The following is an 18,314-nucleotide window of genomic DNA, read 5'->3' on the forward strand; positions in this document are numbered from 1 at the left end:
CGCTCCCTGACGCACCTGTCCTTGCGCTACACCCAGCTCGGCGCGTACCAACTGCGCACAGCCATAGGGAACACCAACACTGGACTCGTTTATAGAACAAATACACCACACTATAGATTAACTGTTAAGACGCGTCACATTTTTTATTCATAAACTACGTATTTTTGAGGGAAGGACAATAAGGCAGGATGTTACCCCCTCTGAGGTGAAATGGTTCAGCCCAGCACTGGGCGGGATCGAGGAGAAGCAGGAGCCTAGGGAAGCGCCGCGTCACGTGATGCGCTGCCGGACGCCATTTTGTGCTGCGGTGAAGTATTTAGAGCAGTGAGCGGCGCCTGAGCTCCTCCAGTGTGAGAGCCGCAGCCTCGGTGTGACAGGAGCCGCCCGTAGCCCCGCTCCCCTCCTTCCTTCCTCCCGTAGCTCCGTGTCTCCAGCAGTTCCCTCTTTTCCCTCCTCGGCTTCTCTTCGCTCCCCCTCCTTTTATTTGGCGGAGGTTTTGTCGTGTTCTGTCACGGTCGGAGGAGACGTCTTCTAAGCCGCAGCCATGTCCAGCACAGAAACCGGCTCCGCTCCCGAGTATTCCGCCTTCTTCGCGGTGATGGGTGCCTCGTCAGCCATGGTGTTCAGCGGTGAGGCCATATCCCTGTGTGTCTGTCATGTCATTCATATACGGGATGGGATGTGTGGCTGTATGTGAGATATATATATATATATAATTACTGTATAGAGATGGATCTATGCACGGGCTCCTTCTCTCCCTGTCATGTGACCGGCTCCATCCAGCCATCTTTCCATCATCCTCGCCTCACCAGTCTCCCCGCTCCTCCCTTGGTCACACTTCGGTAATTTCCGGCTTTCACAGCCGAGCCGGTTCGGCTCCCTCCGCTGTCGTGACGCATCTCATTCACCTAATTAGATCTGGGGGACATGATTGACCCGAGTGCTGGGGGAGCCGGGCGCAGTGACGTCACTCGGGTGATTCCAGCAGCTGCTGAGCGGTCACATGACTGCGGAGGGAAGAAGAACGACTTGGTGGGGAGGGGTCGGTGGCACTAGTCATCTGGACTCACAGCCTTGCAGGGGGGAGGGTGGCAATGGCTTCTCTTCTAAAGAACACCTCTTTCTTATTACATTAGTGTTGTGACAGTGTGCAGCAGTGTATATTGTCATCCTGCAGAGCTCTGTATGCTGATACCTTGCATCATGTGAGCGATCAGGAACTACACCCAGAATAAGATCCCTTACTGTACTTCCCTTATATCTCTATTGTCTCATATCTAGTATATAGCAAAGAGTATGGTGGACTGAATCAATAGCACTAAATCTATTCTGGGCATGGGGGTGGTCTTCTGTGGTGGTGTCATGTCGTCACATCCATCTCTTATCCACCCGCACGTTGTATCTCTTACACAGCTATGGCCTCCCTGATACTCTTGCTGTCTTTGTTGATATATAAAGGGCCTAACGTGCATTTGTTTTTGTGCCTATCAGTTCCTGCGATGGCCGGGTGACCATGGCTATTGCAGCTTTGATGCTTCTGACAGTGCCTGCATGCAACCTATTTTTTTATTTTATTTTTTCTCCAGTCTCCTGTTATGTACTAATGCAGAGGTGTCAAACTCACGGCCCTCCAGCTCTTGCAAAACTAGAATTCCCAACCAAAGCTTCAGCTGTCCAGGCATCATGGGAGTTGTAGTTCTGCAATAGCTGGAGGGCCCAGATTTGGACACCTGTCTCACGCAGTGATGCAGGTTCTCTGTAAGAATCGGGTCGAAATCAGAAATGGGCCTACAGCAGCTGTAATAAGGGCCATATTGGTCCAAACCCAGCTTTCCCACAATCCTGAGTTGTATGCAAATGCCTCCCTTTCTCTTTTCATCTTGCTTTGATAGGTTTTTGGTTTAGAAATAAAGCACGATGGGTGATTTTCCCCTAATAGGGTTATTGGGGATGGATATTGGATGAAATCCAGCTTAGCTGTTTAAATGTATAAACCTGTCTCAATGACAATGCACCATATGAGTACAAAAAAGATTTGGTAGACTTCTCAGTATTTCCATATCACGTGCTTAGGAGTCCAGTGGGCAGTCCTACTTGTGTATCACTGTGTATAGAGCGATTTGTCACCAAGTAGGACCGCCCACCAGACTCCTAAGCCTTGAATGAGCGTAGATTTAAATGAATGAATTAATAGTTCAGATGAGATTTTCCATCTGGTCTGTATATCTGTCTGCTCTTCCTGTATAACAGCCTGATGTGTTCCACATGACAGGTTCCCTCTGCTAAATGGCAGCTATTACCAGCCTGAAAGAAGAGGATGACTCAAGGACTTGCATGCACCAGTGATAGTCTTTGATACTCAGTGAGAATACGGCTGTCGTGACTGTATTGATATATGTGCAATTATAATAAACAGAATGTGCTTATATTGTTTGGGAGTTGCTGGGTTTGTGGTCAGGGCTAGGTTGCTGATGTGTGGAGAATGGTTGCTTTGTGCCGTGGTCTGGTCACCATGACCTGATCTGCTACTGATGTATTGTGTAAGGCCTCATAATATAATGGCAGCCGAGATGTGATCACAAGACGTATTGAGGATACGGATCCACCTTTGGACTGTTATATAGCTTGAGCAGGTTACTGTCACATCAAGGTCACGTATTTCTGCTTTACTGATCCCTTTAAAAGAACTGTATCTCCGAGCCTCTGTGTAAGGGATAAAATGGTGCCGCTCCCCCGTTAGATGCTGGTAGGGATGCTGGGCCCTGCAGACCTCCCTGTGGCTGTCGGCATGTGACCTTCAGGACGATAGCGCAGAATCAGCAAAGCCGTCTCAGGTTCTACCTTCTCTAGATCATTGTGGGAGATGGATTGTTTTGTAGACTCTGATCTATTTTTGGACTGGTCCTTGCTGTGCTTTAAGCTGCTGTAGACTCTTCACTGCTTATTGGTGAAGGTATGAAATCCTAGGTTCTTTCTGCTGACAGATGGTGTGATCACATCCCTCCTTCCCCCTGATACTGCTCACATTAACACTCTGCAAATGGATGTGGGTGAGACTTATTGTGAAGTGTGTGCCTGCTACATCCTTAACCTCAGCCATCGCACACAGCCTTCTCGTTTCGGCACAATTGATGCAATCGTGTACTTTTGGCTAAAATGGGAAATGAAAGCCGCGTGATCTTGTAGCATCCTTTCATGGGAAGTGAAATTCATAGAAATCAAACTCTGCTGATGGTTCTGTCCTTGTTGTAGGGATGTCTTTGAGAACAGTTTAGAAGCCAGTCCCTAATGTTCACTGTATAAAGGCAGTGGAGCTGTGAAAGTAGAAAAATAAGGCCCTATTCCACGGGACTATTATCGATCACATAATTGTTAACTATAAACGATCCAAACGACCGCTATTACGAAAGACCTGAAATCGTTCACCCATTTAGATGGAATGATGATCGTTACTTATGATCGTCCTTCCGGTCCTCTTGTCGTCGTTATTGCAATCGTCACTACTGCGAACGTCTTCAACGATAAAAATAGGTCTAGGTCTTATTAAATGATCAACGATTTCTCATTTGGTCGTTAATCGTTAACTGCTATTCAACAGAACGATTATCGCTTGGATTCAAATAATTTTAATTATCTTAATGATCGTCCTGTGGAATAGGGCCCTGAGAAGCATTGCCTATACGTGTCATGGGTTGCCTGGTGTTGCATCCTGGCTTCACTGTTAATGGGTTGCATTACCACCCATAACCTATAGGCAGATGTGGTATGGCTTTTTTTGAACAAACCATTGATTTTATTTATTGGCCCACCCACCTAGTTTTGCTGTTTGACATCCCGATGATACCACAGCTCACCAATTCACATATTTTAGCCTTTGTATGGGGTGCTTCCTTGTAAATGTTTTGCCATAATTCAAAGGGTGATCTAGTTTTTGTTTGCCCCAAAATGCATGTTGTCATGGTAACACAGTGCATTTTGGTCAGGGAGCCACAGCAGCCTTGCCCATGACTGTACAATGTTTGCTAGCTTGGGTCTGATAATGGGCAGATTTTGTCTCCATATTAGTGTACTGTAAATCATCCTAGATCACAGTAGTAGCCTGTAAAGGCTGGTGTGCTTTCACAAACACTGTTGTAGCATAGCAGGAAGCAGTAGGTGCTGTTGTGACTGGGCAGAAAAGTAAGGAAAAGGAAGTCCCTGTGTAGTACTGGGCTTAGCTTTAGTCCTGTCCCTTGAAGAGTGAAAAGTAGTTGTGTACAACTGAGGGGCCTCTCAAGCGTAACAGTAATAGAACTGATATCATCTGGTCACCGCTCTGAAGATTCTGGGTGCGTGCTTTACCTGTCAGTGCATCTTGTTTTCCCACAGTGGAAAGAGCAACAGTGAGATTGTAGAAGAGACACATAAACCAGATTCTGGAAGTGACGCTTTGATCAGGTTTTCCTTTGAAGTAGTTAGAATCTCTCTGTGCTTTATGAAAAACATGGCAGATTGGGATGTAGATGTGTTCAATTTGGTGTGAATCCTCATTTATTCCTAAACAGACTCGCTTCATTGTAAGATGGCTGTAGCTGTTGTAAAACGTTCTGCTTAGCAGCAGCCAAATGTAATGAATGGGGTTATGGTGATGTGGTCATCTGGCCACTACCACCACCATACACCAGCCACTGGCTCATCCCTACAGCAATGTGAATGGGAAACTCCTGGTAGGAGAAACCTATGGGGAAAAAAATATGGCTTCTGCACATAACAATCACTTTGCAAACAAGACATTCGGGCTCAGGGACTGTGATCTTGTGTATCTGCCGGTTTTCCTGTTCAGCAGCTGCACTTTGTGCTCTGCACTTGCCTAAAGTTGGGTGGTTGTATTGGTGCCAGCGTAAACCTGTTAATATAGCTACATGGTGTGAAAACCTGGTGTTTGCGTTGGCACCTCACATCCATAATCCAAATCTTAATGTTACAGAATTGATAGGTGGATAGCTGGGTCAGTAGGCCAACATCTACAATGTGTTACTAAACACTCTGTAAGGGCCTGTTTGCACGCCTGCCTCAGTGTTAAACAGTGTGTCTATGGGAGGGCTCTCCGCTCAAAGAATTGACATGTCAATTTGAGCAGAGGTGCACAAGCCCTCCCATAGACACTGTTTGACTGAGGCAGCTGGGATTCCACCAAATTTGCTTAGTGTGAACAGGCCCTTAACCAGATACCCATTTGTTAGGTAAATAGGGGTGTATATACGTATAAAAATATAGACCTATTAGAGGGCTGCAGGTCTACAGGGCATGCTTGGTGTTTTAGTTCTGCCACAGGTTGAGGATCCCTAGAGTTATGAATTCACACATGTACTTTTACCAGACACCTACAAAATAGGGGTGTGATGAGTCCAACAGCTCCTTAGCTCAGCCCCATTTATATGAATAGGACAGAGCTGTAATGTCATGCAGTCACCGGCTGATGCGGTACTTGCCAGAGCTCTGTAGCCTCCTCAGTCAGATGACGGATGGTGGTCTGATGGCCTAACTTACAAATGAGTGACAGTCTCGGGAAAGCCTTTAGTGACCTAACTATGCATACTTCCAAGGTTAAGACAATGTACAGGTAGATGTTGATACTTACAACAGGGTGACTGCTGGGAGTAAATAAGTTTTGGGTCACACTGGATTCTTCTAGTATCCTTCTGCATCACAATGAAGAGTTGATGACCTTGAATATAACTTGTAAATAACTTGTACAATCTCCTGTATTCATGAACACACTATAGTGTTAAGATGTGACACAAAATGCAAGTCCACTATAGGGTTTACAGAGCACAAGGGCTTCATATATAAATGTAAGATGGATTCTGCATGTGTATTAATCAATGTTACAGACCATAATATAATAGGACTCATGAAAACACCAGTTTAGCTACTGATATGTATAGGGAATAGAAGTAGTATCCACTTGGTCCAAACGAAGTACTAATGTAGCGTGAGTCCAGGACACGTGGATCTAGGAGATAAAGATATTGCCTGTGTGAATTGAGCCAAATCAGCAATGTGTTTCTGCCAAGGTCTAGAGCACCATATTGGGGTATGTGCACGCTACAGAAACCTTGAGTAATTTCAAGAGTGTTCCGCTTGTCCTATTGATTCAATGTGGTTTCTCGCATTTCAATTCTTTGGCCGAATTGAGAAATCAGATGAGTTAATAGGACAGGCACAGAACTTCAGGCGGAACCAGTTGCATGGACTCCGCTTGAACTTCCTCACCTACTCTGTAGTGTGCACATACCCTCAGGAAGATCAGAAGTGTCTATTTCCTTTCAAATGGACTCCATCTTTTGTGGACACTTCCTTTTAAGGTAAACCACCCCTTTAAAGCCGGGTGGCCTTATTCATTTCACCTTGTGTACTGAACAATGAATGGCATTGGGGCACAGTATTCTGCATTTTTTACAAACATGCTTATAGTGGGGAAGATCTCATTCACCTTTGACTCAATGTCTATGCACGTTCATTTATCACCCCATAGATATGTGGAGGGCAAGCTCAACTGTATTAATGCCAATACGTGCTATGCTATAGCTTGTACACTTGTAAGATCCCAGTAATACATGCCTCTGTGCAGCCATGGTTTTATGGGGAATATCTTGGAACAACTTGTCTATATAGTATTGTTTGTTTGTTTTTTTTTATAGCAATTTTCCAAAGGCAAACTATTTCCAAAACTTGCTGTGTGCAATCCGTAGCTTTTCAGAACATCTCCATCTTTACACTTCTCCTATTAGTAATCCTTGTCACATGTGCACTCATGTTGTGGCTTTTCTGCAGAGCTCATTTTTTCATTGTTTCCATTTTTCTGAGACTGATGCTGTAGTTGACAAGCATTGTTCAGCACACTATTTAAATAGAACTGCACCAATATTGAGGAAATCATGAGTTTAGCTTTTTAAAACAAACAAAAAAAAACAACTAGCAATTAGATTTCATAAGTTATGATAGGTTGCACTTATAGGAGCTGTCTGGGCTGGCATGTGATCTGCTCTGTACATGGAAGATCAAATGCTGTAAGCTGAGGAATTCACATGACTTTTAAATTGGTAGAGTGTGACAGACTTGGACGGCTTTTATTGTGCATGGCAAGTGCAGTGTTGCCTCTTTATAAAGAGAGAAGTACAAAGAACAATGAAGCCAGCTATAAAGTGCCATAGGGGAGATCTGGTCACTGTTCTGGCGATATTCAGCAATCATTGAGATGCATAAAAGACTGCTGAGCTTCTAGATTAGCTCTAGTATTGGGCATGGGTCTACCCATCTAAAAGTACCCAGACTCCCTCAGAAATAGATGAGACTTTACCTTAGGCTTCTTGCCTATACATAACAATCTGAAACGTAAATCCTGTCTCATTACTGCTTTATTTCTCTACCATGCTTTACACTGCAGCACTGGCTCAGATGAGCATGTGTTTATACAGAGCTGCTGTGGTGGACAAGGTGCTGTGAAATTTTGGAGCTAGTAAACAATTGCCTATCATCTGGAATGCTATATCCAGGGTTATGTCCAGGATAAATTGTGGTGCCCATGCAGATGAATAGAAAATCATGCAGTATTTGCACCCACCAGAACTAGAGCAGCACTTGAACAGCAGTTGTGCCTCATAGAGTTGGGTGACCTTCATGTAAAGATTTCTTGCAGAATCTCCACTTTATCAGATATGACTGTGGCTTACATTACATGGTCTAATTCACCATTCTCCCCGGGGTGGGCTTTTAAGTGCAGACAATTGTGTTTAGGGGATGCAGTTTTCTTTGAGTCTATGCATAGGATTCACTTTTCGTAAACTACTTCTGGCACGTCTGTGATTCTGTCAGCCATGTTTGGTATTTCCTTGCATGAGAGAATTTGTCAAGCTTGCAGTTTCTGAACAGGAATTGATAAAATTCTAGGTAGCCATTTTTATCAGTGTCCCCGTAGCCAGACTTTTCCATTGTACTAGCTAAGAAATGTTAGTGGTGATCGAGGCTTTTCATTTAAAGTAATATATGGTCAGTAGAGATAAGCGAAGCGGGTTCGAGAGTATCTGAACCCGAACGTTCGGCATTTGATTAGCGGGGGCTGCAGAACTTGGATAAAGCTCTAAGGTTGTCTGGATAACATGGATAGAGCCAATGACTATATCCATGTTTTCCACATAGCCTTAGGGCTTTATCAAAGTTCAGCAGCCACCGCTAATCAAATGCCGAAAGTTCGGGTTCGGATCGACTCGAGCATGCTCCAGGTTTGCTCATCTCTAATGGTCAGTTTTTTTTATTTAGAGGGGTAATGGCAGTGCATGTAACAACCTGAGCTGCGATTTACTTTGATGCAGCTGTGGCCAACGATTACCATTGTGTAACGGGGCTAATATACTCCTTGGTATAAACCTACAGCTTGGATTCCCAGTGAAGATTATAGTACATGGTTATCGAGTGGATTTCAGTGAATATTCCACTTGTCCACAAGCTGTCTTTCAGTTTTCCCTGGAGCTACTTTTGCTCTGTTGCACCTAATGGTGATGGGTTTAAAGGGAACCATGTCACCATATGTCGTCGTGTTTTGTTTTTTTTTTGTTTTTTTTGTCATATCTACTATAACAAGGACTTTAAACTGCCCGGGCTGTATTCTAATTACTTCTAAGTAGTCATCGGGGTGGAGGCTTCCTCTTATCCAGTCACGGCCTTTGGTTGCAGTCACCCTTTTTTAGGTATGAGCGTTTGTAGCGATGCAGCAGACTTTTTGGCTGTCAATACAGAGGGATGATAACATGAATAAATAGTCTCCACCAAGATGACTACTTAGAAGTAATTTGCATACAGCCCCGGCAGTTTTAAAACTAACTTTTTGGCCACTTTGTAGCTTCATCTACCACCACAAAGACTGTAATCATCCTTCCCTGCATGCCTTTTATAAATTTAAAAAAGCTGAAAAATGTGGTGGCTGGTTTCCTTTCAAGGGGTCCGCTTCTGGCTCAAAACACAATTGCTACAAATGATGTATGCCCCCTTCTAAGTTTAAGGTGGGTATATCTCTTTAACCAGCCTTATGTTGGCACTCTACAGACTTTAGGGTTGGTTAGAGGGGAGGCTTGTGTAATTTCTGCTGTTACATAATCATTATGTTCAGAGAATCTGAATTACTGCCTAGTCATGAAATCTGGATGAGAGGAAATTACTGTTTTGCAGCAGCTACTTGTGTAAGTCATGTGAGATAAATGGTCATGTTGCTGTCATGTGACAAGTATAATTCTTTGAAGCTGCTCTGTAGTATCTCGTCCTCAGTTTAGGTCATTCATAAAGAAACTGTCCACCATGTGATCAGTTCCCAGCTTCTGTGTGTTGGTCTGCATAGTTCGCAATATAGTAGTCTTACCCATTTCTAGCACCCTAGGGGGATGTTAAAGGAGAAGTCCTGTGAAAATTTATTAAAGCATAGTATTGCCTCCCAATAGTTATTTAACTCACCAATATATTCATTACGGGAAATGCTTATAAAGTGCCTTTTTTCCCTGCACTTACTACTGCATCAATGCTTAACTTCCTTGATAACATGGTGATGTCATGCCCGACTCCCAGAGCTGTGCGGGCTGTAGCTGCTGGAGAGGATGATGGCAGGGGGGATGCTCAGTGTCCCCCTGCCATTATACTCTCCAGCAGCCACAGCCCGCACAGCTCTGGTAGTCGGGTCGTGACATCACCATGTTATCCAGGAAGTGAAGCCTTGATGCAGTAGTAAGTGCAGGGGATAAAAAAACCACTCGGGGGGAGATTTATGAAAGGGTGTAAACTGCCCACAGCAACCAATCACAGCTCAGCTTTCAGCTCTGGTAGAGTAAAACAAGAGCTGTGGTGATTGGTTGCAGTGGGCAATTTACACCAGTCGTATATTTACACCGTTTCATAAATCTCCCCCTTATGTGCGTTTTCGTAATAAGTGCATATTGGTAATTTGTTTAACTTTTGGGGGGACAATACTTAAAAATTTTCCCCACACTTCTTTTAAAGCTCTCACTGATATCTAAAGCATGACCACATGGAAAGAAGTTAGATTGAATTCCATGGGAGACAGGGAATCGCACAAGGACGCCTTTAAGACTAGGCCTACACTATTAAGGGTACAAACACACACAGCGTATGCGCAGCAGATACGCAGCAGATTTGATGGTGCAGATTTGATGCTGTGTTCAGTTATTTAGATCTAATCTGCTGCGTATCGCAGCAGTAAATATGCAGCATATATGCCGTGTGTGTTTGTACCCTAAATTGTAGTGTGTGTTTTTTGTTTTTCTTTTTGTAATTGACAGTTGTAGTCCTCAAGACTGCATAGCTATGGCTCTGTACTAAAAAAAAAATGGCACTGTTGCTTGAGATTGACCCAGTTTGTGCTATTGTCATATATACAACTTGTGCTATTTCTTGCGCTAACTTTTTTTTTTTTTTGTCTTCTCACAGCATTGGGAGCTGCCTATGGCACAGCGAAGAGTGGCACAGGAATTGCAGCAATGTCCGTCATGCGGCCTGAGCTGATCATGAAATCAATCATTCCTGTGGTCATGGCTGGTATCATTGCCATTTATGGACTGGTAGTTGCAGTGCTTATTGCAAATTCCTTAACATCAACAATCACATTATACAAGTAAGTTGTGGGTGTCTGTGGTTTTTACGCAGCACAATAGAACTATTTTGCGTCCAGGTGCCATGTTAGCTGATCTCCACGCTATGATTGCTGATCAAACGTCTGATTGCAGTACTTAGAGCAGGTATGTCAAACTCAGGCCCCCCAGCTGTTGCAAAACTACAAGTCCCATCATGCCTGGACAGCCAAAGCTTTAGGTTTGGCTGTCCAGGCATGAAGGGAATTGTAGTTTAAAAACAGCTGGAGGGCCGCAGTTTGACACGTCTTACTTATGGTGCGTTTACACAGACAGATTTATCTGACAGATCTTTGAAGCCCAAACCAGGAACAGAATATAAACAGGGATCAGGTCATAAAGGAAAGACTGGGATCTATTCTCTTTTCAAATCCATTCCTGGCTTTGGCTTCCAAAATTTGTCAGATAAATCTGTCTGTGTAAACGCAGCATTAGAGTTAAATGACTGACAGTAGAATCAGCTGATAGCAGCAGGCTTGGCTCCTGAGCCCGATCCATGCACCCCTTGCCCTGCCTAGTATGTTAATGTGGGGCAGTTAAGAGGGTTTAAAGGGGTATTCTGGGCTACAGCACAGTGTAATCTGACTTCACCCCTCTGTCCTCTCCCCTGGCCGGTTAACCAATCATTGGGTGTGAGCAAGAAGCTCCTCCTAAATTAATGCACCAGAAATCAGATTACAATATGCTTCAGCCTGAAAAATGACACTAGTCTGTAGCCACTCTTAGACAATACAGAAACGTCAAAGCTACTATAAAGGGTGTCTCCCCCATTCCCCCCCCCCCCCCCCCCCAATGTGGTCTAATTAGATTATTGGCTGAGCTCGGGGTATAAAGCAATGTTACATGCTGATTGTATAGCACGTATTGGTCATTGACTATAAACATATCAAACCTGCAGTATGCCTAATGTGCTGGTGACTCCTAACTCAGCCAATAGTATCTTCCCTTGATCCCATAAATGTGCTTATATTAATGAGTGGGAGACCAGGAACTGCTAGACACTAGTACACAAATCGCACATTACATATCGCACATTACATATCAGCCGATCTGTTGGCTTCAGTATAACACGGCAGCACTACAGAGAAATCCATTAAACGCACCAAACAATGAGTAACGCCACAGACCAAGAGGCTGCACATGGGTGCCGATCTCCACTCAGTGCTCGTTTCCTGAGCTGTCACAAGGCTCAATCTTGTGGCTTCGAAAAATTCCACTGTTGGCTGCACATCAGCTGTTCACACAGGGCAATGTGCGGTCAACAGCAATGTAAGTGGCCGCACAAATGATCCAATCAGCTGACAAATAAGTGCCTGCACGTTTCCCAGCTTATCTCTGGGCCACTTACTGTGAACACACATGCCCAGTAATTGGTCTATGTAAAAAAAAAAAAAAAAAAAAAAAAAGCTTTAGTCTACCTTCACTTGCTCTAACATGCCATAAAATGGAGGGGGTTGTAATTTTACTCGAATTCCTGAACACAGTGGCCATGGTGCTGCATCAGATGGCATTAAAGCAGACAAACCAGTTACGGATGCTAGGGAGTTTGTCACTTGCCGTGTCTCATTTTGGGAGTTGGGAGTCAGAATGAACAAATCTGCAGAATGAACAAATCTGCAGCAATGTCTTGTGATGTATGGGACATGACAAGCCTCTGACTGAGTGCCCCAGAGAAGAAGCTGGGAAAAAAGTGCTGCGTCTTAGTCTGTCACATGATGGGACCTGAAAATATAAGGGTATTCAAACTATACTAAAGTCTCAACACCTAATCTGTCAGTTGTACAGACTATAGCAAAGAGACTCTCCTCCTCCCCCTCTCCCCCCAGAGGCTGCAGCATTAGCACAGTGTATGAATGTTGGTTAGACTTGCCTTACAACGGGGCCTAAAGTTGTGCCCTAGAACTGTCTGTAAAAATCAAATGTAAAACATACATCACAGAAACTGCTGTTGACTGACCTATTCAGACATCTGCTTAAACTGTACAGCCAAGGAGTTATACTATAGGGAGTCTGGAGGACAGCCTAAAGGTCTGAGAACCTCTGTCACGGAGGAGTTGTAGCTTGGGGAACAGTGCTGCAGTTAGGTCCCTTGCACACAGCCATTTTCAGTCCGGCCACACTTCATAGACTAGTCCGACTAAAGCATCCATGTGACAGAGTAGCTGCATTATAGTTCTGTGAGCTTCTGAATAGCCAGGGTTACCATCAGTGTCAGTTCAGTAGCGTACTGCATGATATTTCCCAATGCAGCTACACAGGAACGTGTTGAACATTGTATGCCAGTGACATTTTACAGACTGAACAGTGTGCAGGGGATTATTGTGCATCCTGAATGACACTAGGGGAAATCTAAAGGGTGTAAAATATGCACAGGTGTATATTGCCCACAGCAACCAATCACAGCTCCGCTTTCAGCTTTGGTGAAAAGGAAGAGGAGCTGTGATTACACCAAAAAATAGGACCTGTTGTAATGCAGACCACAATTTGCGGCACGGATTGCTATGCTAATGTGCCAGTGTAGTGCTCCGTGAAGCCACAGCGGGCATAATCACATCTACAGACCTGGAAGTGCTCAATAAGAGTGAGGCTCTGCTTGTGCTAGCAGCAGAGGAGCAAGGAAGACAAGTGTACAGCTTAATATATTTTGGTTTTATTTTTTCCCTTACAAAGCTGTACGTTAAATGGCAAAGTTGATCAGGACCACTTAGAATGTAACATTAATGTGCAGTCACTAGACTAAGCTTTAAATAGAAAACACTTCTCACTCTAACTTTTTTTTTTTCTTTTTAGGAGCTTCTTACAACTAGGTGCCGGCTTGAGCGTAGGACTGAGTGGTCTTGCTGCCGGGTTTGCCATTGGCATTGTTGGAGATGCAGGAGTGCGGGGTACAGCACAACAGCCTCGACTATTTGTAGGCATGATCCTGATCCTCATTTTCGCTGAAGTCTTGGGTCTTTACGGTCTGATCGTGGCCCTTATTCTGTCCACAAAATAAAGAAGAAATTTCCCCCTCCTTCCTTGACGTTCCAGAAATCGCCACTTACAAATAATGGTTTTATCTCATGTGTACAGTCATCCTTCACCCGCCCTGATTCAGTAGTTTCTCCTCCCTTCTATCCCCTGTAACTGCGCAATTGTAAGTTAGTGACTGTTGTGTGTAACCCTCTAGCTATATTCATCAAGAGGACTTCAGGGCAACATGGGGTCCTGATGCCAGTGTCGTGGGCAGAAAGCAGGCATCACTTCCACAATCCTCACCCAACAACCGCCCCTTCTGCGTGCAGTGTTTAAATTTTATTTTTTTTCTTGCCTCCCATATCGACTCTGGATGTTTCCTAACAAAGGTACCATGTAAAAATGATCTAGACTGTAATTTCCCTATTTCATTCAATGTTTTATTTATAAATACAGAAATTCTTCATTGTTCATACTTTAAACTGAGAGCCAGCTGTTTCTTTCCTCTTGTAACTCTTCCCAGACCCCTTTCCCTTTGCTGCATATATATTTAATCTTTAGCTGTATATCTGTGTGGGGTTTCCTTGTAAGTGCTGAGAATTCCCTGGATGTAATTTGGTTCGAGATTGCTGTACTGTTCTGACATTGGAGTGAGGTCTAATATATATATATTTTGTTCTAGTTCTTTTGTTTTAATACAAGAAGAAACAAAAAAAAATGATTCCCGTCCGTGTTAACTGGTGACCAGAATAATATTTTAAAAGCAAAACCTTGACGTATGGTAAAGATGCACCCGCTGCTGGGCATCAGTTACACATTTCCAAATAAAACATCTCAATACACGAAAGCTGTCACTTTATTCACTGATCCTTGTGAGGGTTAACTGCATGAAAATGGACAATAAAGAACCTCAGTCTAAACTGGATCACTCAAGAAACATCTCTTGGTCTCTAATGTAGCTTTTATTATGCTGAAGCTGGCTTGTCCCAGTAACTACTCCTATTTTGTGATCATTCCAGGCATTTTTTTATTGCATACATTTTTGAGAATTTACAACATAACAAAAACTGCACACCTAACCCTTTTTTATACAAAAAACTATTGGGGAGATTTATCAAACATGTTGTAAAGTGAAACTGGCTCAGTTGCCCCTAGCAACCAATCAGATTCCACCTTTCGTTCATCAGACTCTTTGGAAAATGAAAGGTGGAATCTGATTGGTTGCTAGGGGCGACTGAGCCAGTTTCACTTTACACCATGTTTGATAAATCTCCCCTAATGTGTATTGTGCATCTGACCATTGTGGCATTTTCTAGCAGAGTATGGTGTCTGAGCTATAGCAAGCTTCAGTGTCAGTAGCTGGGAGGTCCTGCACATCCCCAGAAAGGCATACAAGTTCAAACTTTGGGCAGGAGCACATTGTATGCATGAGGCTGCCTACCTATACCTCACATTGGGTGCAAAATGCAGTATTGTGCCCCTATTTTATGTTTGAATGCTGCCTTATGGTATGCTGTAGAGGCAAGTGAGATCTTGGTAACCTTATTCATGATATCTTGGGTAATGGCCCACAAATCCTAGCTTGGTCTTAATTTTACCAGAGTAGTCTGAGAAGTGAAAGCTGAGCTGTGATTTGTTGTTGTGGGCAAATTGGTGGAATTCTCGAGCAAGTGTTAAGTTTGAGTCTTAGGCCACATTCTTTATATACAGTCTATAGGCAGACTGAACTGTCAGAACACCCATCATAAGTTATGAGGTAAAGCTCCATGCTATTGAAATAACACGGCCGTACAATAGCAGAACTTTAACTGTTTCAATGCTTGCCGCATCACAATGCGTTCCAACTGTTCACTCTGTGGCATATAGTCTGCTTATGGACCATATGTGCGGAAAGTGGGAATAAATCTTAAGGGAACATGCACACTGACGGAAATAGGCGTAAAATTCAGAGCGGAATCCCTGCCACAGACTCCGCTTGGAATTCCACCTGCCTCAGTGTTAAGTATAGGGTGCCATTGCTCTGTGGCTTTCTGCAGAAAGAACTGACATGAGAGCAATGGTGCCCTTTATGTAAACATTAAAGCCAGAGGCAAAGACGGCACTTCCAAAGATTCCAAGTATATTATCACACCAGGTGCGTGATGTCTCAGCTGTAATAGCCTTTCTCAAGCAGTGCTAGAGAGGCTATTACAGCTGAAGCGTCGCACATCTGGCAATAATAAAATCGGAATCTTTTGAAAGTGCTTCTCCTGTTTTGGATTCCTGATTGTCTGGGGCCCAGTTGGTGAGACATATACCCATCTGCATCATTTCTTTTCCTATGTGTGCTTTTTTTATTTTTCCTTTTCTGCTATACTTAAACATTGAGGTAAGCTGAGTCTGTGGTGGGGTTTCCACTTGGAATTTACGCACTCAATTTGCTGAGGTATTAAAGGGGGGTGCCTGGGTTATTTTTAGTGTATGGTCACTTAACCTCCCCGGTTCCAGCGCAGGGTCCTGGATCGTGTTGCCCTGGTTTCCCGTCCCGCTGTGGCTTGAGACGTGACTTCTCAAGGCAGCTCAGCCATTCAGCGGCCGAGGCAGAACTCTACTATGGCGGCTGAATCACTGAGCTGCCTTGAGACATGTCTCAAGCCACAGCTCAGACCAGGAAGCGGCGACTTGACGGTAGAATGGGGTGGTGCGATGCTGGAACCGGGGAGGTAAGGGACTGGCGGCCTCTATTTCCACCCCTTCCCTGGCCATACACTAAACATAACCCCAGCCCGGAGTACCTCTTTAAGGTGGTCTTGACTTCTTATCTATGTACTCATGGTATAGGCTGTGCAGACTCCACCTATCCTTGAAAATTTGACACTGACTGCAATACCATATGGGTCACAAGGCTAGATGTATGCCACATGTGCAGCAAACAAAAGGAGCCCAAACATCTGTCTTACATCCAGGAAGCACAGGATTCCAGATCCTGGAAATTGTGAGGGTTCTAGCAGTCGGCTCCTATATCAAGGTAGATAATAGGAATATAGCTTCTATACAGCACTGATCATTTGCACATAGGGTAGGGCTCAACTAAAACATCTCTAGAATGTGGCGTAATGCTTCCTATCTGCTCTAAGCTGTTGCAGACCTGACTATAGATGGCTCCAATGTCTGCATACCACTTAAGGCCCTATTCCATGGAACGATTATCGCCCGCATTCGGCCAATAATTATCCCGTGGAATAGAAGGCAACGATCAGCCGACATCGTTCATGGGATAGAGGAGGCAGCAAGCTGGGAACCAAGAGCAATTCCATTGGCCTGTGGAATAGGGGCTTTAGGATCCATGGTGAGTTACAAAGAGTGATATCCCTGCTATATAAGCTTGACTACTGAGGGTATAAACACACACCGTATACGCAACAGATGTGATGGTGAAGATTTGATGCTGTGTTCAGTTATTTAGATCTAATCTGTTGCGTATTTGCTGCGTATTGCAGTAATAAATACGCTGCATATACGGTGTGTGGGTTTGTACCCTAAAGGTTGTTTCATAGCACTAGGTCCCTCCCAATAAAAAGAGCTCCATCCACTTGTGAGCCTGTATACATATATGGGTCCATTTAATAAACAGTATTCCACGTAGGACTGCTGTCCTGAACTAATGGCAGCATGGTGGTCTGTGGAAAATGAAAGGTGGAATCTGATTGGTTGCTAGGGGCAACTGAGCTAGTTTCGCTTTACTCCATGTTTGATAAATCTCCCCCCATATTCTATATCTGAAAATAAAGTACACTGTCAAAAACAATGGTTACATAATAAATGCTAATAACAGGCACAGAACAATTAAAGGCTATGGGTGATGTTATATTGTAGGGTCCTATTTATTTGTGACTGAATGGCGTTGACCTTGGATTTGGTGATAAGCCTGGCAGATTGTTCCAGGTGACGGCCATGTGTTTGTGTGACAGGTTCTAGCTCTGCCTACAGGTGCATGTAATAGCACGCAGGCTCCAGAACAGAACGTGGGCAAGAGGTTTGAGGGGGAAAAAAATGTATCTATGAAGAAGAAAAAGAAATGGAGTAACATTTAGAAAGTATAATAAAGTAAGTTTTTCAGGGGCCCAGGCGAATGATAGATATAACATTACACTAGTGTAACCACCAATATTCTCTGCCAAAACTGTGTTGTATTAAGCTGCAAAGCTTCACCCTGACATAAACACGTCCCCAGATACGGAAAATTTGGAGATCTTCCCTCTTCGTGGTGGATGATGCAGCGCAGGCCTCCGGTAGGTGTAAAGGGGTTGTTCTCTCAGTACGGACAAAGTTCCCAGCTCATGAATCTCATCAACCCTCATGGCGTTGTGCTGTGAACAACAGCTGGTGTGCTCTAGAGAGGGTGCAGCCCCAGCAGGAACTAGTCCAATCGTTCAGCATTTGAATATTGGAGGCTGAAGCAGCTCGATCTGGTCCTTGTTTTCCAGAGGGTGCGTTTACACAGACAGACTTATCTGACAGATTTTTTAAGCCAAAACCATGAACAGACTAAACAGGCATCAGGTCATAAAGGACAGACTGAGATTTCTCTTTTTCTAATCCATTCCTGGCTTTGGCTTAAAAAATCTGTGTGTAAACGCACCATAAGGCTGGGTTCACACTACGTATATTTCAGTCATTATTGTGGTCCTCATATTGCAACCAAAA

The 18,314-nt window shown here is 43.9% G+C and overlaps 1 protein-coding gene across 1 annotated transcript; it reads left to right on the forward strand.

The window, feature by feature from the left end:
• Window positions 1-259: 259 nt before the first annotated feature.
• ATP6V0C (ATPase H+ transporting V0 subunit c) lies at window positions 260-14,475 on the forward strand. The gene is made up of 3 exons (XM_069983973.1): window positions 260-629; window positions 10,474-10,657; window positions 13,464-14,475. Exons 1-3 carry the CDS (start codon window positions 545-547, stop codon window positions 13,666-13,668), a joined length of 474 nt encoding a protein of 157 aa, XP_069840074.1. The 5' UTR covers window positions 260-544; the 3' UTR covers window positions 13,669-14,475.
• Window positions 14,476-18,314: the final 3,839 nt, after the last annotated feature.

Source organism: Dendropsophus ebraccatus, chromosome 9 (assembly GCF_027789765.1).
Source record: "Dendropsophus ebraccatus isolate aDenEbr1 chromosome 9, aDenEbr1.pat, whole genome shotgun sequence".
Lineage (NCBI taxonomy): Eukaryota > Metazoa > Chordata > Amphibia > Anura > Hylidae > Dendropsophus > Dendropsophus ebraccatus.

Bases quoted from the DNA above. Each gene is read 5' to 3' on its own strand.
- ATP6V0C (XM_069983973.1), top strand. From the start codon at position 545: ATGTCCAGCACAGAAACCGGCTCCGCTCCCGAGTATTCCGCCTTCTTC. The intron at 630-10,473 runs GTGAGGCCATAT...GTCTTCTCACAG, and splicing joins GTCAGCCATGGTGTTCAGCG to CATTGGGAGCTGCCTATGGC. The intron at 10,658-13,463 runs GTAAGTTGTGGG...TTTTCTTTTTAG, and splicing joins TCAACAATCACATTATACAA to GAGCTTCTTACAACTAGGTG.